The 24,210-nt window shown below is 39.8% G+C and overlaps 1 protein-coding gene and 1 non-coding gene across 6 annotated transcripts in view; both read right to left on the reverse strand.

The window, feature by feature from the left end:
* The window catches only part of CCDC158 (coiled-coil domain containing 158), a 93,247-nt gene that overhangs the window by 41,914 nt on the left and 27,123 nt on the right, over window positions 1-24,210 (reverse strand). For 4 of the 5 annotated variants that reach the window (XM_077750532.1, XM_077750522.1, XM_077750501.1 and 1 more), the window contains exons 11-18: window positions 23,271-23,468; window positions 21,690-22,172; window positions 14,050-14,239; window positions 11,877-12,029; window positions 9,238-9,350; window positions 6,460-6,618; window positions 5,323-5,415; window positions 4,405-4,530 (exon numbers count right to left, since the gene is read on the reverse strand). In XM_077750532.1, coding sequence (XP_077606658.1) covers window positions 4,405-4,530; window positions 5,323-5,415; window positions 6,460-6,618; window positions 9,238-9,350; window positions 11,877-12,029; window positions 14,050-14,239; window positions 21,690-22,172; window positions 23,271-23,468 — 1,515 coding nt within the window. The remainder of the gene's footprint in view (window positions 1-4,404; window positions 4,531-5,322; window positions 5,416-6,459; window positions 6,619-9,237; window positions 9,351-11,876; window positions 12,030-14,049; window positions 14,240-21,689; window positions 22,173-23,270; window positions 23,469-24,210) is intronic. The other variant, XM_077750510.1, reaches the window with a different exon arrangement.
* Window positions 11,132-11,234, reverse strand: LOC144221058 (U6 spliceosomal RNA). The gene has a single exon (XR_013331949.1). It is a non-coding gene; the product is annotated as a U6 spliceosomal RNA (small nuclear RNA).

A 24,210-nucleotide genomic window follows, 5' to 3' on the forward strand; every position in this document is an offset into this window, starting at 1 on the left:
TAAAAGGGACAATCTCACAAGAGATATAACAATCATGAATATTTATGCACCCTCCACAGGAACACCTTAATACAGAAAACAGTTAATAACAAACGTAAAAGAACTAACAGATAATAGTGCAACAAGAAGAGATGACTTTAACACCCCAAGTACATCAACAGACAGGTCATCTAAACAGAAAATCAACAACAACAAAAAACAAAAACAACCGTAAACAAACAAAAAAACCCTTACAAAATCAACAAGAAAACAATGGCTTTGAATGACACACTGGGAAGATGGATTTAACAGACATATTCAGTACATTACATCCTAAAACATGGTGTTCAAATACACATGAAACATTCTCCAGAAGAGATCACATGTTAGACCTTAAAATAAGCCTCTACAAACTGAAGAAGACTGAAGTCACACCATGCATCTTTTCTGATCACAACGTTATGAAACTAGAAGTCAGCCACAAGAAAAACCTGTAAAGACCACAAATACATGGAGGTTAAAGAACATGCTACTAAGGTATGAATGGGTCAACCATGAAATAAAAGATGAAATTTAAAAGTACATGGAAACAAATGAAAATGAAAACACAGTGGTCCAAAACCTTTGGGATGCAACAAAAGTAGTCACAGGAGGGAAGTTTGTAGCAATACAGGTCTACCTCAAGAAGCAAGAGAAGTTTCAAATAAATAATCTAACCATACACCTAAAGGCACTAGAAAAAGAATGACAAATGAAGTCTAAAACCAGCAGAAGGAAGGAAATAATAAAGATTAGAACAGAAATAAATGATATAGAAATTTAAAAAACAGATAAAGTTGAACAGATAAAGCCAGACTTAGGGGCACCTGGATGGCTCAATTAAGTGATTGACTCTTGGTTTTGGCTCAAGTGATCTCAGGATTTGTGGGATCAAGCCTGGCACTGGGCTCTGTGCTGACAGTGTGGAGCCTGCACGGGATTCTCTCTCTCTCTGCCCACCGAACCCTCAAAATAAAAAAATAAACTTTAAAAAAAAAAACACCAAAACCCTCTAGCCAGGCTTTTCAAGAAAAAAAGAGAAAGGCTTCAAATAAAATCATAAGTGAGAGATGAGAAATAACAGTCAATACCACAGAAATACAAACAATTAGAATATGAAAAACTATATGCCAACAAATTGGACAACCTAAAGAAATAGATAAACTCCTAGAAGCATATAATCTACCAACACTGTAACAGAAAGAAATAGAAAATCTGAACAAACCAACAACAAACAAAGAAGCTGAATCAGTAATCAAAAAACACCTGACAAACAACCAGGATCAGATGACTTCTCAGGAAAATTCTACCAAATATTTAAAGAAGAGTTAATACCTGTTCTTCTCAAACTATTCCAAAAAATAGAAAAGGGAGAAAAACCAAAACCAGACACAGACACCACCAAAAACCAGAACTACAGGCCAATATTTCTGGTAAACATTGATGCAAAAATCCTCAATTACCAAACCAAAGTCCAACAATACATTAAAAAAAATTATTCACCACAATCACGTGGGATTTATTCCTGGGTTGCAAGCATGGTTCAACATTCACAAGTCAATAAATGTGATACATCATATCAATAAGAGAAAAGATATTCTCCATATGATCATTTTGAAAAATGCAGAAAAAGTATTTGACAAAGTACAACATCCATTCAAGACAAAAACCTTCAAAAAGTAGGCTCAGAGGGAACATACCTCAACATAATAAAGGTCATATATGAAAGACCCCCAGCTAACATCATCCTTAATGGCGAAAACCTGAGAGTTTTTCCTCTAAGGTCAGGAACAAGACAGGAATGTCCACTCTCATCACTTTTATTCAATACAGTACTGGAAGTCCTAGCCACAGCAATCAGACAACAAAAAGAAATAAAAGGCATACAAACTGGTAAGAAGGAAGTACAATTTTCTTTTTCTTAAATTTATTTTATATTATTTATTTTTGAGAGAGATCAAGCGAGAGCGTGAGAGCGTGCATGCACAAGCAGAGGAGGTGCAGAGAGAGAGAGAGAGAGAGGAGAGAGGAGAGAGAGAATCCCATACAGGCTCTGCACTGCCAGCACAGAGCTCAACGTGGGGTTCAAACTCATATATCATGAGATTATGATCTGAGTCAAAATCAAGAGTCATATGCTCAATTGACTGAGCCACCCAGGTACTCCTAAGTATAACTTTCACTATTTGCAGATGACATGATACTATGTATAGAAAAGACTACAAAAGATTCCACCAAAAGACTGTGAGAATTGATATATCAATTCAGTAAAGTCACAGGATACAAAATCAATGCACAGAAATCTGTTGCATTTCTAAGCACCAATAATGAAGCAGCAGAAAGAGAAATTAAAAAAACAATATCAAAAATAATAAGATGCCTGGGAGTAAACATAACCAAAGAAGTGATAGGTCTGTACTCTGAAAACTATTTTTAAAAAGCACTAATGATAGAAATTGACAACAACACAAAGAAAAGGAGAAACATTCCATGCTCATTGAGTGGAGGAACAAATATTGTTAAAATGTCTGTACTACTCAAAGCAATATACACATTTAATGTGTTTCCTATCAAAACACCAAGAGCATTTTTCACAGAACTAGAACAAACAATTCTAAACTTTGTTTGGAACCACAAAAGACTGTGAATAGCCAAAGCAATTAGTTTGAAAAGCCAAAGCAAAACTGGAGGCATCATAGTTCTGGAGTTGACGTTATATTACAGAGCTCTTGCAATCAAAACAGTATGGTACTGGCACAAAAACAGGCACACAGATCAGTGGAATAGAACAGAAAAAACAGAAAAAAACCCACAACCATAAGGTCAATTAAACCTTTGACAAAGCATGAAAGAATATACAACTGGAAAAAGACAGTCTATTCAAACAATGGTGTTGAGAAAACTGGAAAGCAACATGCAATTTTTTTTTTTTTTACTTTCTTACATCGTACACAAAAATAAACTCAAAATTGATTAAAAACCTAAAACCGTAAGACCTGAAACCATAAAAATCCTTGAAGAGAACATAGGCAATAACTTCTACGTCATCAGCTGAAGCAACTTTTTTCTAGATATGTCTCCTGAGGCAAGGGAAACAAAAACAAAAATAAACTACTGGGACTTCATCAAAATAAAAAACTTCTGTACAGTGAAGGAAACAATCAACAAAGCTAAAATGCAACCTATGGAATGGGAGAAGATATCTGCAAATGACGTATCTGATAAAGGGTTAGTATCCGAAATCTATAAAATCTATAAAGAACTTATCAAACTCAACACCCCAAAAATGAATAATCTAATGAAAAAATGGGCAGAAGACATTAATAGACATTTCTCCAAAGATATACAGATGGGCAAGACACATGAAAAGATGCTCAACATCACTCATCATCAGAGAAATGTAAATCAAAACCACAATGAGATATCACCTCACATTTGTCAGAATGGCTAAAATAAAAAACAAAAAAACATGGGTGCTGGCAAGGATGTGGAGAAAAAGGAACACTCATGCACTGCTGGTGGGAATGCAAACTGGTGGAGCCACTCTGGAAAAACAGTATGGAGGTCCCTAAAAAAATTAAAAACAGAACTGTATAATCCACTAATCATACTACTCAGTATTTACCCAAAGAATACAAAAACACTAATACAAGGGGAGACATAAACCCCTATGTTTAGAGCAGCATTATTTACAATAGCCAAGATATGGAAGCAGCCCAAATGTCCATCAAATGATGAATTAATAAAAATGATGTGGTATATATACAATGGAATCTTACTCAGCCATAAAAAAGAATGAAATCTTGCCATCTGCAACAATACAGATAGAGCTGAAGAATACAATGCTAAGCGAAATAAGTCCATTAGAGAAAGACGGATATCATATAATGATATGTGGTATTTAAGAAGCAAAGTTAAAAAATGAAAGGGAAAAAAAAGAAGAAAGCAAATCAAGAAACAGACTCTTAACAATGGAGAACAAACTGATGATTACCAGAGAGGAGGGGGTGTGGGATGGGTTAAATAGGTGATAGGGATTTAGGAGTGCACTTGTCATGGTGAACTCTTGAGTGGTGTTATGGAAGTGCTGAATCACTATATTGCACACCTGAAACTAATATAACACTGTACATTAACTAACTGGAATTAATATGGAAACGTAAAAAACTCAATTATTAACATTAATCCCACTGAATAATTCATGTTTTCCCCAGGGGAAACACCAAATCATGAAGTAAACATTTTCACTCATCTGGTCTGTATAATCTAAAATCCAGTTTGTAAATGTCATAACTATAGACATAGTTTTAAATGAAATTCTTCTCAATTAAAATTTACTTACACATTAGGTCATTTGCATCATGGATTATGAGACTAGGTGCTTACATGAGACAGGAAGCTGGTTGTGGACTGGGATGAGGGTACATTAGAATGGGAACGGGCAGCCGAGGATGGCTGTAGAAGGCGTGGCTTCACGGAAGAATTTGAGGTGTATCCAGGGCCCTGAAGTTCCTAGAAAACAATACAGATGTGAGCACAATAATTGTCCACCTACACCTACAATCGCAAAATCAAAATGTATTTTGCGTCCATAATTTGAATCTTACATGTTGAACATCTATAAAGCAAAATGATTCTGAGTTACTCTTTGAGGACTAGGCATATGCTAAGAAGATGCCCTCACATTGCTGATTCTGAAAAAGGCATCTGAGATGTGAAAACACTTTGGATGGTACACTACTTAGCTGGTTTCTAACATTTGTCAAAGACTCTATGCTAGTTGTGGCCTCTACAACTATGGAGTGTTCCAGCCCGTGAAAGTATCCATGACTGACACTTTACCCTATTTGCAACTTTAAAACCTACTTGGAAAAGTAGACATAAATTTCAGTGGGAAATGTACTGTTTTTAAAGGACACATGTTTTTGTCAGCAGATTAAATAATTTTTGCTATTCTCCAAGCAAACTGAGCACTCTCACACTTTGGACGTCTGCACTTGCTTGATCCCCTTCTGTATGGAAAATTCTTCTTTCAGGTATCCCCATGGCACACCTGAAGAAGGTGTTGCCTCTCTTATTATAAACTTAACTAAGAGTATGGTGTTTCAATTTGTTACTATAGGAAGAGGACAGGTATGACATAATGATGTTTATACAGACTTTATAACTGCTAGTATCAGATAATGTTGACGTTGAAAGTACACTTGAATGTATCCAAGGTACATGAAGGAAATGTAAAAGTATATCAAAGAATGGCATTAATTTTGTTTAAACTATTTATGATAAACAAAAAAAAGACCTTACTTTTACATCCAAAGTGTGCTGAAGTTTTAGGCGCACAGATTCTTGTTCTTGACGCTGTATGATATCTTGACATTCTGCAAACTGCAAAGACGCCTACAATCAAGCAACCACAGGTGGCTTATGCTCCATTCTCGACGCAATTTTATTCTATTTACCTATAAACACAGAGCTGCCATCCTTTCAAGGGAACACTCCCCACTCTTGGCATACTAACTTGCATTTATCTATTTATCTGCTTTGTTCAGTAAACTTAGAACAACTGGAGGCCATGCCTTTATCCTCTGTATCCCTGGCATCTATGCAGCACTTACTATGAATAAACTAAGGATGGAATGAACAAATAGCTTTAGCAATGTAAAAAAATCACCACGACTGAAATTCATTGAATCAACATATCATGTTTTAAAATCAAAGCTGGCATAGGTAGGATCACAGGTCAAAAAGGCTCTGATTTCTTAAGAATCAAGACTAGTTTGGGTACATTTTTTGCCTTCCAGAGTTCTCACAAGTAAGATTTATACCTCTATGACAAACAGCAATAACAAATACAATGTCACTAATCCTTCTCATTCTTTAAGTTGTGTGTGTGTGCGTGTGTGTGTGTGTGTGTGTGTTGAGAGAGCAGAGAGAGCAAGTGAGCAAGGGACAGAGAGAGAGAATCAGGACCAATGTTTTTTTTACCTGAAGCAGGGCTCAAGCTCACCGGAAGTGAGGCTCATGCTCACCCGAACCGGGGCTCAAGCAAACTCAATGCAGGACTCGAACTTACAAACCATGAGATCATGACCTGAGCTGAAATCAGATGGTTAGCCAGCTGGGCCATCTAGATTCCCTCTGAATTATGTTTTCTACCTGCATTTTCTGGGCTTCAACAAATGCCAGACATTAGCACTATGTTAGCATTTTACTGATATTATATTAACAGACTGTATTCTACCTCGTATTCAAGTTATTCTGTGGCAGTAAACTAGACTGGAGACATTTTTATTTATTCAGTCCACTGAGGACATCAGGTATATCTTGCATCTTATATCTTACTGCTCCTATGACCAAGCATGGAGCTTTTATTCAGAACAAGTCTACTCGGTTAATGGCTATTTAGTTGATAATTACTTTGCACACTTAATTAGTAACTACCTTATCAAGAGCAACTTCCATATTAGCAACTTTTTCTTTCAAACGGCGCTCCTGCGATCTCAGGACTTCCAGTTCTCCAGCCATCTTGTTTTTTTCTGTTGCAACAGTACTCAATTCCTGGCTTAATTTATTCTTCTCTTCTTTTAGAAAATGCTTTTCCTATAATTATAGAGGAAAAAAATATCAGAAATAATACGCTGATGTGATGCTCAGATGTGAAGGAAATATAAAACTAATACAAAGATCTGAACTATAGTTTAATTCATATGCCACTTAATGTTCTGAGTTGGAGCTGGTAGCTATTAGAATCATGTCACCATGTACTCTGTTATTTTTATCACTACTGTTATTATTATTTCTTTCTAGGCTTACTAAATCTTTGATAAAACCTACAAAGTATATCATAACTGTTACATAAAACAGCATAATGGTGAATGGACACTGAGTAATCATATACTAAATGTTACTGAAATTTGTTTAAATGACAAAAGAGATTTAAAGAAGATACCTTTATTTGAAAGCTTTGTGAGTTTCTATTATGTTTCAAGGTTGGCTATTTATTTCACAAATGCCTACTGAAGATCCTCCAACATAAATAGATGGGACATACAGGGATGCCTGTGGGGCTCAGTGGGTTAAGTGTTCGACTTCAGCTCAGGTCATGATCTCACTGTTCATGAGTTCAAGCCCTGCATCAGGCTCTCCACTGTCAGTACAGAGTCTGCTTTGAATCCTCTGTCTTCCTATCTCTCTCTGCCCCTGCCTCACTCATGCTCTCTCTCTCTCTCAAAAATAAATCAATATATTTTTAAAACGAGGCATACAGTTCTTCCCTTAAGTCACTTAAGGCTCAGTGATGAAAATAAGCTTATTAATATACTTTGGAGAGTCTTTGGTATTCAACAAACAGTAATTAAAATTTGTTCACATCCCTTTAAAGAACATCATGGAACAGGAAGACAAAAAGAAATGCAGAGTAGTCAAGTTGCCTCAATTTCTATTTCTTTAAATATGTATTTCTTTCTTAGGGAAAATGTTTAGTGAAAACAAGGTAGAAGGTATTGCCATTGTAATAGTTTCTAGATAGAAATAATTTTGTTTTTTCTCATTAGCGAGGCAGAAAAGGCTTCAGAAAGAAAAAAATAAAAATTTTACAAGCTGCCTCCTTTCTCTTTGAAGGGGATGTCATTGGGTTTTGATGAATACTTTCCTTTGGGTGGGGACAGGCACCTCTGTGATAGAAGGCAGTGACCTCTTATACTCTAAGTGTCCTCAGGGAGGATGAGGATAAGCACTGCTTTAGGTCGAATGGGCAAATAATGAAAGAAGAAAAAGAAAAAGAAATTAGGATAAGAGAAAAGAAGGAAAGAAAAAAGTATGAAAGAACAAAAAAAATAGGAAATAAGTAAGTCCATGTGAGGAAAGGTAGCTTTATTCTAAAAAAATCTTTTTAATGTTTATTTTAGACAGAGAGAGAACGAGAGTGAGAGCATGAGTGGGGGGACGGGCAGAGAGAGGGAGACACAGGATCTGAAGCAGACTCCAGGCTCTGAGCTGTCAGCACAAGGACCAATGAGGGGCTTGAACTTAATGAACTGCTAGATCATGACCTGAGCCAAAGTCAGACACTTAACCAACTGAGTCACTCAGGAGCCCCAAGGGTAGCTTCATTCTAAAAATGCTCACTCTGGGTCTGGGGAGAGCAAGTGCCTGACTTGTGCTTACTTTCTACATATGCTATGTACCTCCTCACCTCCACTACAGCCAGTGCTCATATAACTCTGCTTTTACAAATGTTGATTTGTTCCAAAGTGACTGAACTATCAGGCAACATCTGAGCACCACACAAATTTCATACTATGCACAGTTGCATTTATAAGAAATACTAAGTCAACACAAAACTGCACCCGGCTAAACATAGCTGTGTGGGAATACACAAAAAGCATACACCTACCTGCCACTACCTCAGTTTATCCTGTGGTCTGAGTCACATCCATGCCCATCTGGTGTCACAGAAAACCTCCCTTCTACACTCTCACAGTAACTCACAAGCTGCAGCCCTTTGATGCACACTTCTAGAAGCAAACTTCAGGTCTTTTTCAAGATAAAGGACCATATTTATTGTAGTATTTATGTATTTCTTAACCATTTAACGTGTAAAACTGTGCTACCGCTTTTCATTAGGTTCCTATTATTTCTATGTCTTTGATGAAATTTGTTAGTGAGGTGTTCCTAATCCCATTGTTCTCATAACCCCCATGGCCTTTTCTGCACAATTTTGTAGACATACATGTCACATTATAGCAGAGCTGTCACATTATAGCTTTGTTAATAGTCATTTCCTATCTCTACCAGGAAGGTCCTTTTGTCCATTTTCTGCAATATAAAATACTAGTTCTTTCAAGGTCCTACTCAGTGGTGCCGGGGTGGCTCAGTTGGTTAAGAGTCTGCCTTCGGCTAAGGTCATAATCTCATGGTTTGTGAGTTCAAGCCAGGCTCTCTGCTTGGAGCCTGCTTCTGTCTCCCTCTCTCTCTCTGCCCCTCCCCTGCTTGTATTCTGTCTCATCGCTCAAAAATAAATAAACATTGAAAACAATTAAAAAAAACAACAACAAGATCCTACTCAAATGTTCCTTCTGGAATTTTTCCCTAATCCTCTCAGTCAGAAAGAAACCCTTTTCTCCATTGTACTTTGTAACTCTGCTACATCTTCTTCTGCCTGCAGAAAATTAAAGAGTGAACACACTGGCTTCCCTCATGCTGAGCACAGGGACTCACCTTATTTGCAGTTGTCATTGCCTCTTCCAAAAACTGTATCTTGCTTTGAAGGGCATCTATCTGACCTCTTTTAGCCGTGATTTGCTTTTGCATCCCCATTGCCACTTTCATAGCTGGGGCGAAAAAGAAAATAAACTGCCTTAGTTTTTAAAGTTTCTAAATTTGGGGAGGCTACTATAAATTTATGGTTAAATATGATGAGGTGACAAGATTCTCCAAGGCACCTGGATAGTTTCAAGAGACTGATCACGGGAAAAAAATCTTTAGATTTCACAATTGGGATGTAACAATTTTCAGCAATTACACAGAGATTTTGAGTTGAGAATGGTATTTTGTGATTTCCTTGCTACTGGTATTAATTTCATTGACCATCATAATTTGCCATATCTCCTGATCAAATTTATACTTACACATATAGAAAAGATATACATAAAAAATTATATAATGAACAATGTATTAATTTTCTAGAAATTCATATTTAAGATGCCACAAAAGGGGTGTCTGGGTGGCACAGTCAGTTAAGTGTCTGATTCCTGATCTCAGCTCAGGTCTTGATCTCATGGTCGTGAGTTCAAGCCTTGCACTGGGCTCCATGCTGGGTGTAGAGCCTACTTAAAAAAATAAAAAACCCACAAAAGACATACATTATTTTTTTTTATATGATATCCTATAAAATGTCATAAGTGATTTTGTAAGACATTTGCTATTAAGTGATCTTTTTAAAGATTCCAATGATATCACAAACCATTCAACTTTCATTCTCATTAAAACAATAAAAAAAAAACAATATCTTACTCAAAAAAAAAATAACAACAACAAAAAAAACAAGATCCTACTCAAACAAGATCCTTTACATGTGCCTGGAACTCACTACTATTTCAATAGTCAAATTGGCAGCATAAGCATATATAGAATTATTTCACTAAAAGTGGTGAGGGGTGAGAATGTTCAGGGCATGTGGTAGGCACTGAACACTTCAGACATGGAAGGCCATTGAAAGGACATATGAATCTCATCCTTGCTTGGAAATTCAAAGCCAGAGACCCAGTGTTGTTTCCTACAGGAAAGAGGTTTGAAAATGCCACTTGCTTTGAGTTGAGTCAGGTCCAGACACAGCTTAGAGGAAAAGAGAAAATGTGCCATTCTTTTCTTTTTCTTTTTTTTTTTTAAAGATTTTTAAAAATATTTATTTGGTGGGGGGAAGAAGAAAGAGAGAAAGAGAGTGCATGTGTGCAAACACACACATGAGTTGGGGGGGGGCAGAGAGCGTGGGAGAGAGAATCTGAAGCAGGCTCCACGCTATCATCACAGAGGGTGAAGTGGGGCTTGAACCCACAAACCATGAGACCATGACCTGAGCTGAAATCAAAAGTCAGTCATGTAACCAACTGAACCATCCAGGTGCCCCCAAAATGTACCATTCCTTAGAAACAAACTATCACAGAGGATAAAAGGTCTCAGTCCTTGGTAAGGAGTAGTTGCTGTAGTGAAACTGTCAAAAACAGGGCTCATCAGGCATAGCAGACTGATTTATTAACAGAGCAGCAGTCTGACATCATTTGCTCACCATTCAAGCACTCTGAAGAACTCTGGTCTGATTAAGTGGATCACAGTTGGCCCTCAAGCTTGTTTTCTTTAATCTCTTTTATTTTAATACAATTTTAAACAATAAAAATGAGCATATGATGCAAAAACAGGATTACCAAATGAACTGAATCACTGTAATGTGACTGGGGCTGTTGTGGAGATGCCAGGAGGGCAGTGAAGAGAGAGCTCTCTCTGGTGGTGGTGGGGAGGGAATGAGTCCCCAAATGGGCCTCCTGAGTGACCTCCTAAACCCCACCGTTTGCTTGGTGTTAACCAGCAAGAAAGAGCTGAACCTCCAAAAAGTAAACAAAATACAGAACACTTCAAGAATCTGCGGGCTGTCTCTGGACAGGGATCATGATCGTCTTCTCTGTATTGTTCTAGTTTTAGCACATGTGCTGCCAAAGCGGGCATAGAAATAAACCCTTGACACTACAAAACACTGAGAAATGAAAAATATAAGACTTTACTTATTTATTCTTGCAGTCAGTTAATATAGCCATGCCAACAATAACAAGAGTGATACAAAACAGCAGATAACCTCTCTCGGAATTAATACAGGCAGCAAGGGACAAAGGGAAGAGGTCCAAGTGGTGAAAGGGATCACTCATGCTAGCAGTTCAATTCCCAGGGTTTATCCTGTTTGTATCACAGAGAAGGACTCAGGAACTCACAATTAACCACAGATTTATAGTTTAGGTTGATAAGGAACATGTGAAAAATAAGAGGTTAGACAAAAATTATTGGTAACTTGTATCTTTATCAACACTTCCCTAAAAGTAATTAATTGGCATTTACAGACATTGAGATCTATTAGAGATTGGTAAAAGAGCCACAGGAAAAGAAAGATTCAGATACTTTAGGGCTTAAATTAAGCACATGGCATTTTCCCCAAAACCCCCTGAGTAGAACGACTGCTAACACCCATGGTTGGTGCCTGTCACTGTGCACAGGGACCAGGGAGAGGTGGCGGGAAATGCATCCAGGCTTGCGTTCTAATAAATCTAGACCAATGGAATTAAAACAGAAGAATAAAATCTAATAAAGCATACCATGACCATCGGATCCTTCCATCGACTTTAATGTATTTCTTGTCTGTTCGAGTTCAGACTGTGCAGATTTTAATTGCATTTTCAGTTTATTTGTAGTAGCTTCCATCTCTTCAGTTTTGTTTCGAAAATTCCTTTTTAAGACTTCATAGTCCTCTATACAGTGTGATAATTAAAGAAGGTTACTTTTTTCTATCCCCTTGTATGATGTATGTTTTATTTGTGATTAATGAGCACAGAATTTTAGAGCCAGAAGAGACTTTGTTTAGCTCTATCATCATTTGTTATAGAAGTTAGATGTATATACACATTTCCCAAGTGGATCCTCATTCTCTACCCACTTACCCCTGCTTTTTCCTAGCCAGTGTAATTGGCTCACGTAAATTCCGTCTTAAACTTCCTTGGATGGTCGTACCCACCACAACGGATCTCAGCACCATCTGTAGGTAGGTGAATCTATGTGATGTGATAAGTAACCTGAGGCTGCTATGTGCTCTAGCCTTTTTCTTTCAATGTTTATTTATTTATTTTGAGAGAGACAGAGAGAAATCACATGAGTGTGCACATCGGAGCATGCACAGCAGGGGAGGGGCAGAGACAGAGGGAGAGAGAGAATTTCAAGCAGGCTCCACGTTGTTAGTGCAGAGCCTGATGCTGGGCTCCGTCTCAGGAACTGTGGGATCATGACCTGAGCCGAAATCAAGGGTCGGATGTTTAACTGACTGAGCCACCCAAGCACTATTCTATCTAACTTTTTATCTCTAGTAATTATTTAAAGAACTGGCATACATTTATCATTTATACACAAGAACACACACACACAGAAACACACCTATTCAACTTCTAATATTTTTATATATGATAGTTTTATATAAAAAGGGAACAGGCAGAGCCAAGACCTCTCTGCTGAAATCTAACTGTCTCCCCACACAATGCCATGTGGATGTCCTAGCACCACCCACACCAACCAGCTCATGCTGGCTATGTACCATCTGCTGGCCCGTAAGCCTGCCCCTCCAACAGTGTCCCTCTCTCAGTTGTTGGTACCATCGTTCTCCCAATACCAGAGACCTAAAACCTGAAGGCCACATATAATCCTGCTAATCACTAAGTACTGCTGTTCAATTGCCAGAATACTCTTTAATCCTTCCTTTCGTTCTCACCACCACCGCCCTGGTTCAAGTTCTCATAGCTCCCTGGGGCCACGGCAAGATCCTCTTTGGCTGGCTGGCCCCTGGCCTTTTCCTATTCACCTGCTGACACTGTCCTTCCAAAATGTAAGTTAGATGACAACAGTCTCCTACTTAATGTCTTTTGCTGGCTCCACATTGTCTGGCTCTGTCTATCTACTCTGTCTCGTATCTTAGCCCTCGTTTCTCAAATACTTAGCTACTTCTGAGGTCACACTGTTATTTCATGCTTCATGTTTTTGTCCATAATGTTCTCTCTGCCTGGGTTGCCCTCCCACCTCTTTTTTACCTGCCAAATCCTTGTTCTTCTTTCAGACTTAGCAGAGGAGGTTTGAATCCTATTGTAGACTGACTCTCTACACTCTTCTCCATCTGCATCCAGCACACGGTTCCTCATCTGCTGTACTAACCCGTTCTACAGAGGTCTGGCTCCCAACTAGCCAGGGTCCTCCCCGTTGTGCTTCTAAGGCCTCTCTCAATATCCAGCCTAGTACATGCTCAGGAATCAGGGACTCTGTGTGTGTGTGTGTGTGTGTGTGTGTGTGTGTGTGTGTGTGTGAAGTAAATGATACCTGTATCACATTAATTGTGAACTAGGAGTGTTTTGTTTTTAAATTTAAGATCTTGCATTCTTCCTTTCCAGAAATCTGTGCAAGTCTGTTACATATGTTGCTTCATTATGAAACCTCTAATCGAGCTATTTGGCTCCAAGGACTGGAGGTTTCCACTTCCTTCTCCCTTTTCTTGAAAACTCAGTAAGGAATTTCCTGGACTCCGAGAGGTGGCTAATGTTAACTGTTAATGAGTGCAAGATACGGGAGCTCTGCAGGGAGCGGCATAGAGACTTGCGGGCAGCATAATTATCCCTGCTGTGACGGGGGAGGAGCGGCCACTTCCTGCACCAAGACAGTCCTGGCGTCCGTGCGGGGCCTCACGGCCAGCGCTCCCAGCCGTCAGTCAGCAGACCTTGAGCTGAAGGAACGTACCTGTAAGACTGTGCAACTCGCTCCTGCCGGTCTTCACCTCATTTAGTAACTGGTCTCGCTCTTGTCTGATGTCCTTCACTGCACGGAGCCGCTCGGAGCCTGCGTTCACCAGCTTCACCTTTTCCAGCTCCAGGTCACTCACTCGGGCCTCAAGTTCCCGTATCTTTGCATCTTTTTTATCTTTTAAAATCTAAATATATGGACAGATACAAAGGATGGAGTAAGAAATAAAAAAGAAACATATGTAGATGTAGTTATAATAGACATTATATTAGTATCCTATCTATATTTAATATCTTTTCCCTCTTTCTTATTAAATTTCATTTTATTATAAAACCTCAATAGTAAATGGGAGAACAAAAGGAATATTTTACCTTTCTTTTAATCTTAGATGCCAATTTCCAGTCTCATTTGCTACAACTCCTTCATTATTCTTATTCCTATTTTTTTTAAGTTTATTTATATTGAGAGAGTGAGAGAGAGAGTGTGTGCATGTGTGCCCTTGGGGTAGGAGCAGAGAGAGTAGAGAGAATCCCAAGCAGGCTCCTCTCTGTCAGCACAGGGTCCCACTCAGGGCTCAGTCTCATGAACCGAACTGTGAGATCATTACCTAAGCTGAGATCAAGAGTCAAGAGATTTAACTGACTGAGCCACTCAAATGTTCCTTTTTTTTTTTTCATTAAAAAAATGTATTGAGCACCTACTTTGTGACAGGAACTATTTTACATGTTGGGAACAGAGCAGCTGGGGAGGGACTGGGGTGAGGCCTCACTTGCCTGAGTTCTATGTCCTAGGAGCCTCACTAGCCTTACCCTGTCCCAATCATGAAACACAGAAAATAAAACAAACAACATCCTTGTCCCCACAGGGCTTACAATCCAGTCAGAGGAGACACAGGATAACAAATACTTAATAGTGTAATAATAAGTGACTGAAAAAAGAATATAACAAGGTGAGGGGGTAGAGAATGAATAATAAGTGACTGAAAAATGAATATAACAAGCAGGGGTGGGTATCTGCACATTAAGAGATATGTTGGTGGGTAGAAAAGCACCCAAATGCTATTCTTATTAAGGCCTGCAACAAGGTTGGCCCTTGGCTGGGGTCTGGGAACTTGGACTTGGGAGAGTTCTCGCCACTCTCACTGAGCCTAAATCATTTCGGCAGACAAAATGATTTATGCTGAGTACCTGCTTTCCTTCTGGAGAACTGGAATACTTTCCAGGCAACAGGTGTCCGTGTGCCCAGACCCCAGTATAAAAACCCTGGGGACTGAGTCCCTAATGATCTTCCCTGGTTAGATGTGCTATCACAGCTCATTGCTGGAGGAGCAAGTACATCCTGCCAGAGAGGAGTTTTGGAAGCCTGTGCCTACTCTCCTCCCATGCCCCTTCTCCCTCTGCTGATTTTACTTTCTATTCTTTCACTGTAATAAACTGTACCCATGAGCACAGCTCTATGCTGAATCCTGTGAGTCCTCCTAGCAAATGTTTGAACTTGTGCGTAGTCTCGGGGACCCCAATCCTCTCTGATAAGCAGAAATCTCAAAGAGGGAAGTGAAGGAGTAACCCATGTGACAGGCTTGGGGACAGTTCTAGGCACAGGGAATGTGTTCAGGAAACAGCAAAGCCATCAGAATGGATGGGGAGGGGGACCAGAATCTGCCACCCCAAACATGCTTCTTTGGCACACAGATTATTTTAAGCTGATTTTGAGAAACAGCAGGGAAAAGGTCTGAAAACAGAAATTGTCCTTTACGGGATATTTCTATTTACAAAGGAAGTCTCACTTGTAAGGGTGTCTCTCTCTGAACCACAAAAGGAAGAATGGCTCTAAATTATAAGAGAATCTTATCAATGGGGAAGGCACAGCTTAAATCTGCAAAACAAACCTCATCCCCATTTTCCATAGATCTCCTGGTCACTTTCCCAGGACTGTCTCTTTCACATCCTTCTTTGTTTTAGCTAAAGATGATATTTAAGCCTGAATTCTTTTTTTTTTTTTTTTTTTTAAAGTATGCTTCCCACCCAATGCAGAGGCTAACAATGGTCTCAAGACTATGAGATCAAGACCTGAGCTGAAGGGATCCTGGGTGGCTCAACTGGTCCAACTTCAGCTCAGGTCAGGATCTCATGGTTTGTGGGTTCGATCCCTGCATCGGGCTCTGAGCTGACAGCTTAGAGCATGGAGCCTGCTTCAGATTCTGTGTCTCCCTCTCTCTCCTTTTCCCCCTCCCTCACTTGTGCTCTCTCTCTTTCTCAAAATTAAACATTAAAAAAATAAAAAAGGTGAGATCAAGAGTTGGATGCTGACAGAGCCACCCAGGTGTCCCTAAGCCTGAATTCCAAGCCACCTCTCTGAGTTACTCATTTCTCCCATGTATATATAAGATATACATGTATGAATAAACTGCTGTTTGTTCTTCTCTTGTTGATCTGTCTTGGTTCCAGGGCTCAACCAAGAATTTAGAAAGAGGGAGAAGGATTTCTCCTGCTCTACACTGGAGTGGACTGAGCATGAGGGGGAAGAAGGCATTGGAGATGAAGTCGGAGAGGGAGCCATATGCAAGACTTTAAAATATGATTCTGGCTTCTGTGTGAAGCATGAACAGTAGTGGGGGTGGAGGTAGGAGGGGAAGCAGGGAGACCAATGAGAAGGCAGTTGTAAGAGCAAGTGAGTGAGGCGGTGGCTGGATCTGGTCCTTGGGTAGAATAGGTAATAGGAATATGGAAAGTCTGATTTTGCATTTCCAACTGTCAGAAGTTCCCCACATGGTATGCCTCTGTGAACTCTGACCAAACCACTCCTATTTCTTACAGAAGGTTTTTTCTCTTGACTTCTTCCCCATCCTTCTGTAGGGCCATCACCATATTCTGAGTCTCTCAGGCACTGAAGTTTGAAATCTCAAAGTATGCCATTGTCTGTCCCTTCCTTCTAACCTCTTACACTCAACTGTTCTCCAAATCCTTCCCTTCTGCAATGTAGATTATCCTCACCTCTCATGTGGATTCCTACCACTGCTTCATAACTGATCTCTGTGCTGGTAAGTCTTCCTAGGATGAACTCTCTCTTCCCAGGACATAGGTCTGCAATACCCATATGTGACCACTGAGCACTTGAAATGTAGCTAAGCTAAGGGGAGATGTGCTATAAATGTAAATCACGCTGGATTTCAAGGACTTTACACAAAAAGACAATGTAAAATATCTCAATAATTTCTTATATTGATAGCAATATAAAAATATCACCGTATTTCACATATATTGGTTAAATAAAAGTCCTTTCATCTGTTTCTTTTCATGTGTCTACTAAAAAATTTAATAATTTTATACGGGCTCACATATTTCTAGTGGACAGAGCAGGCCTAGATCCTTCCAAGTAAACACCATTTAAAAAAAACAAAACTTACTTCTTGGTCACCAGGCTGTTCCCCCAAAGTATGACCTGTTGGCCAGAAATATAATCCTAGCTAATGCAGTTTGACTGTACAACAGCAGTTTCAATGTAGAGGCCACTGCTGTGCTTGAAATGTAAGCAGGTAACAAGCTTCCAGCTGCTTCAGAAAGGACTGGTGGAGAGCAAAGGCCTCTTCCATTGCACAACTCTCCCTGGGACAGCCTGAGGCAGCACATGTATCGGGCATATGCCACTGCTGTTCCACCTCATGGGAAGAGCTGATGGACTTTCAGTTTTTCTTAGCCTTTTCAGAAAGGATCCAGCTTTGAGGGCCTGCAGCTCGTGCTCGTTCTGTGCTGTCAGGGTGTGCAGGACCCAGGCTGAAGAGGTGAGAGAAACCACATGTTCTAGGGCTCAGATTCTCCTCCCTTCTGCATGGGCTGTGGAGAGAAACAGCTGTGGCAGGAAAGCTCAAGTTTCTACCTACATTCTCTGTGTCTGTGTGAAGCTCTTCTCACTCGAGAAATTTCCCTGAACCTGCTCCTGCTCCACATTTGGGAACTGAAAATTAGTTTCCACCCTCTCCAATCTATCTTTGCATTCTCTGTGCAGACTTTGCCCATTAATCTACCCCACCATGGCCTCTGTCATGTCACTGTCTCCTCTCTACCCAAAACCCTTAATGGCTCTCACATCACCTCTACGCTAAAGTACAGACTGAACTTCCCCTTCCTAGGGATACCTCATTCCTCCTCTTTGCCTATTTCAAGTCCCCATTTCTCTATGAAGTCTTCATGGGCCCCCGCAGTCACAGTGATCCACACTGCTCTGGGCCACTCTGATATTAGAAGGTGATGTGTGCTCTCTGGAAATGTATCTAAAAACACTGAGTCTCAGACCTTATCCTAACTAACCCTGCTTAATCAGAAACCCTGGGGGTGGGGCTCAGCCGTCTGTTTTAACAAGCCCTCCAGGTGATTCTGGTTCTGACTGAGCAGCACTGCCCTATAAAACTTACACACAGACTGCTTAGGGTCAAATCCCAAGGTAGTGTTGCTCTCAGATAAGTTATTGAGTCTCTATGTCTCAGCTTCCACATCTTTAAAATGGGATAACAATGTACCCACTTCATTATGTTTTTGTGAAGATTAAATTTAATTTTTAGGATATAAGACTCAATAAGATTGTTCTGTTTGTCTCTTAACAATACTAGAAATCCATCTTTTTTCCTTAACAATAAGGTGGGAACAATCTTCTTTCCTTCTCTAATATGTCTGTAAACCTATTCTAAAGTTTTCATTGTAAACTATGGCCATTGAGAAGCCTTTATAAATCTCTTTCATGGTGAATTTGACCATCAGAAAATATCCTTATGATATAGTGAAGTAAAAACTTAAATACTAGAAAATCAAAACTTAATTTTATAATCAAGAAAACTTAAGCATTAGTTCTTTACATAATGAACCTGTATATTTCTGTAAGATTAAGTAATTATCATTGGTCCCACTTTTAGAATGAGAAAACTGAGGCATCTAAAGTTTATGTGATTTGTCTCCTTTTACTTACCAAGTCACAGATACAGGTGATGTAAAGCTTGGGATATCAAATTTTAAAATAATTCCTCCAATCATATATTTGAGTACTTGCTGGGTGCAACGCATAAAAATATGGGGCAGGGGGTACAAAGATGGAAAAGATGTGTATCCTATTTGAAGAGTCTGCTGCCTTGTGGGGATGAGGAAACACTGCTGTTTAAACCCACGCTGTGCAACAGAGAATGTGACCAGGTTATGACAGATACAGATAAAGAGCAATAAGGTTCTGGAGGAGAATGGGATGGGGGAAGGGAACATTTACTAAACATCTTCTGTAGACCTGAAATTAGGATAAGTCCTTGATACATATTTTCTCATTTAAGCCTCAACTAACTCAGTAAAGTTGTTGGGGGTCTTTTTTTTTTTTAATGTTTATTTTTGAGAGAGAGCGAGCCTGTGCCTGTGCGTGCGGGGGAGGGGCAGAGAGAGGGGGACAAAGGATCCTAAGCAGGATCTGCTCTGACAGCAGAGATTTGGGGCTCAAACTCAGAAACCATGAAATCGTGACCTGAGGGGAAGTGAGATACTCAACCGACTGAGCCACTAGGGTACCCCCTGTTTTTTTTAATTTTTCTTTTTAATTTTGGTTAACAGTTAGTTAACATACAGCATTGTATTAGTTTCAGGTGTACAATATAGTGATTCAAAACTTCCATATGACACCTGGTGCTCATCATGACAAGTGCACTGCTTAATCCCCACCACCCATGTAACGCATCACCCCACTGACCTCCCCTCTGGTAACCATCAGTTTGTTCTCCATACTTGAGTCTGTTTTTGCTTTGTATCTCATTTTCCCCCTTTCTTGCTTTGTTTCTTAAATTCTACATAAGAGTGAAATCATGTATTTGTCTTTCTCTGACTTACTTTGTTTAGTATAATATTCTCTAACTCCATCCATGTTATTGCAAATGGCAATATTTCATTCTTTTTATGGCTGAGTAATATTCCTTTGTATGTATATATCACATTTTCTTTATCCATTTATCATCATTATATATTTATAATGCTGCTATAAATACACGGATGGATACACCCCTTTGAATTAGTGTTTCTGTATTCTTTGGGTAAATACCCAGTAGTGAGATTTCTGGATTATAGGGTAGTTCTATTTTTAACTTTCTGAGGAACTTTTATACTGTTTTCCACAGTATAAAGTGGCTGCATCAGTTTGCATTCCCACCACAGTACGTGAGTGTTCCTTTTTCTCCACATCCTTGCCAACACCTGTTGAAGAAATCCCAGTGTTTTAAAGTGGGTTAAAAATGCACATGCCCAACTTTTGTCACCAAGCACTGTTGGTGGGAATGCAAACTGGTGCAGCCACTGTGAGGAAGTTCCTCAAAGTTTTAAAAAGTAGAACCACCTTACATACAGCAATTGCACTACTGCGTATTTACCCAAAGAATACAAAAATACTAGGGGCCTCTGGGTGGCTCAGTCAGTTAAGCATCCAACTCTTGGTTTCAACTCAGGTCATGATCTCCAGGTTTGTGAGACTGAGCCCCACATCGTGTTCTGAGCTGACAGTGCGGAGCCTCCTTGGGATTCTCTCTCTCCCTATCTCTGTCCCTTCCCCACTTGCATGCTTTCTCTCAAAATAAATAAACAACAAAAAAATCAGAATACAAAAATACTAATTCAAAGGGATGCATGTGCCCTGATATTTATAGCAGAATTATCTATAATAGCCAAGTTATGGAAATAGCCCAAGTGTCCACTGATTGATGAATGGATAAAGAAATGTGATATATAAATATAATGGAATATGACTCAACCATAAAAACAATGAAATCTTGCCATTTGCAATGACATGGATGGAGCCAGAGGGTATTACACACTACATGAAATAAGTCAGTCAGAGAAAGACAAATATATGACTTCACTTATATATGGAATTTAACAAAACAAGAAAGGGGTAAAAAAGAGAGAGACAAAGCAAGAACACACTTTTAAGTATGGAAAACAAACAGATGGTTCCCAGAGGGGAGGTGGATGAGGGGGATGGTTAAACTGGTGATGCGGATTAAGGAGGGCACTTATGATGAGCACTGGGTGGTGTATGGAAGTGTTGAGTCACTATGTTGCACAACTGAAACTTGTATTACAAAATATGTTAGCTGTTCTTTATTTTACAGATATGGAAGGCAAGATTTAGTGAACAATGCAGTGTTCTACAGTCACTGCATGGTGAGAGATGGGATTCAAAGATGGGTCTGTCTGCATTTAAAACAGAATTAATCCCAATTCTTCTCAAGCTATTCCAAAAAACAGAAATCGAAGGAAAACTCCCAGACTCATTTTATGAAGCCAGCATCACACAGATTCCCAAGCCAGACAGAGATCCAGCAAAAAAAGAGANACTTCAAACTCTGGGATCAGAAACGGCTTCAGGAGGAAGCTAGATTTTTTTATTTCTTTCCCTCTTGTATTGGCAGTCCTGAATCACCCACTCCTTTTGGAATCTAATAAAAGTATGTGTCCTCTCACAAAAACACACAGATGCACTCAGACACAATTACTTTCAAACAAGCTCAGAGGGTTCACAGACCCTCTTCATGGAGCCCCTCTTCGGTGACTTAAGTCTAACTTCCTTAATGAGGGGAAAGCTATTTCAGAAAAATAAGCACAAAAAGAATCTCTACAGACCTTGAATTCCTGTAGCTCCAGTCTCCTATCATTGATCTCCTTTTCGAGCTGAGCCTTTTCTACTTGCATGGCGCCGGCCGTTCGTCCATGCTGGCCAACCAGCTGTGTCATGTTCTCGATCTGCTGTCGCAAAATCTCAATCACCTTGTCCTTCTCTGCCATCTGGAGCCTGAGGGCCTCACACTCCGTCTGCACGTTTCTGAGGTGATCTCCCTCTGTCTTCAAGTGCTGCAGCTCCTGCAACTTCAAGTCCACCCGGGAGCGCAGCTTTGTGATCTCTGAATTGGTAGCCTCGATGGCCCTCTCTTTTTCCTGGAGGGAAGCTGTCAGGTCCGATACAGTCCTCTCTGAGCTCTCCAAGGTCATTTTCTTGGCAGTCAACTCTTCAACCACTTTGCGGAGCATCTCTTTGGTGGATTCAAGCTGAGCAGTCAAGGAGGACACTTTTTCTAGACTTTCATTCTTTCCCTGAATTGCCGCCATCTGATTGTTAAAGAAAATTTCATGGATTTGGGCAGATAGGTAGAGACAACCTCAAGAGACAGAACAAGCTAGCTCACAAACATGAAATTATGACTCAGATAATATCTGCTTAGACTACCTCAAATCATTTTGCTGCCAGAACTCTGTACAGGCCACAGACCAAATTCAGTTAATTAGACCAAGGTGGAGAGACCTTCGTTACGTAATAATGCTTGTCCAGAATGGCTTTCTAGTGTGGGAGCTTGGGAAGCTTCCTCTGAGGATGTTTTCTGTAACAGTTTACCTTCGGCTAACACTGACAACAGGGGGAGTGTGGTAGAAATGACAGAACTACACTTCCTCATGACTTCCCTACAATGTGCCCCTTAACTCTACCCCTGAGGGGAAAAGTGAACAATGGATTTTATGTTTTCAAAAGAGTAAGAATCTAACTCCTAGTCTCTCCTCTCACCTTTTTTCTTGCCGAGGTTGGGCCAAAGAGTAGGAAAATGGCTTTGCCTGGATTTTAAGCCAAGACTGGTCTCTCTGGTTTGCTTTCACATTTTGGGAAACTTGGTCTTTTGTGGGATGCTTTTTATGTCTCTGTGGCAAAAACTGGCACTTAGAACCATGTCCCTTTAGTATCAAAGGTATGGTGCTGTTAACAAGGCATTCCACATTTTGTTCTTGCTGCACTGAATAGAGTGCAACCATGTTGTGTATCAGTCTTCATACATCTTGTATCACAACCAAAAAACATCTGTGGGAAACCTTCAACCCTGCTGTTCCTTAGATATCCCTATGGTCTGATGCTTTTCTGAAATAAGCAACTTTTAGGTTACCAATTTCTATGTGAAAATTTAGGCAATTGGATGGGAATTTCATTATTCAACAATGAACAAAAATGAGATAAAGCATAACATTTTAATTTAATCAGTGGTCAAAAATATAGAAATAAAAAACAGGTTTTTATAGCTTGCTCAAAGAATGCATCGCTCTATTTCAGAGCTGTTTTTAGGCCCATATGCGTTTTTTTAAAAGGCTCTACCAGTAAGACATACAATACATTTTTCCCTCAGGAGAGATTGTTCGGGAAAGCCATCCTGTGTCCGGCCTGACCTGCCGCTCCATCTGGCCCTGACATTCGCTCTTCATGGCCTTGAGCAGGGCTTCCAGGCGCTGCACCTCCATATTCCTGTCATCGAGCTCCCGCCGCAGGTGGTCGATGGTGATGCTGTTGCCGGTGTCCCGGTCCCACAGACGCTTATTCTGCTCCTTCTCCAGACTCAGCTCCTTCTCTCTTTTATGAAGGTCAGCCTGCAAGAGGTAAGGTATGTCCCCCAAGTTGTATTAAATGATTCAAGAAAAACTCTTATTTTCCTTATATCATCTTTGGAGTTTTTATACGATTTGAAAAGCCTTTCGTTTTGGAATCTTATTTTTTTAATGGCTTCGGAACAACTATATCCTGGAAGAATATGTTAGTATTTAGCTAATTTCTAGCATTACAAGTAAATCTCAATAGACTAGTCTCCAAGTAATATAAAATTAAAAGAAAAACACAGATTCTTAAAGTCATCCTGTTTTTAAGTTTGGGATTTTCTAGCAAAGGCATTAGCCTCACACTAAGTGTGCTCCTGTAATAAAGGTATGGGCAACAGCTTGAAAGAAGAACAGCAGTCATTTGGTTAACTGCTTCAGAAACGGCAGAATGGTGTTTGGTACTGAGCGTGGAGTATCAGTTGGCAGTGAACAGAATTATGTTCCTCTTTCATAGCTAAAAAAGTACATCGTGTTTACTGAGAGCAAAAACTCAATAAAGTAGGAGAAACAAAGACACACAGATCTTCAAAGGACTTGACACTCAAAGGGAAAAGTAGACACAGCCACAAAGAACTGGAAGTGGTTTTTCATTAAAGAGACACAGCTAAGCAGGGCACCTGGGTGGCCCAGTCACTTAAGCATCCGACTTCAGCTTGGGTCATGGGTTCATGAGTTCAAGCCCCACTTGAACTGTCACCACAGAGCCCACTTCTGTTCCTCTGATCCCTTCTCTCTC

Source organism: Crocuta crocuta, unplaced genomic scaffold (assembly GCF_008692635.1).
Source record: "Crocuta crocuta isolate KB4526 unplaced genomic scaffold, BGI_CrCroc_1.0 scaffold1, whole genome shotgun sequence".
Classification (NCBI taxonomy): Eukaryota; Metazoa; Chordata; class Mammalia; order Carnivora; family Hyaenidae; genus Crocuta; species Crocuta crocuta.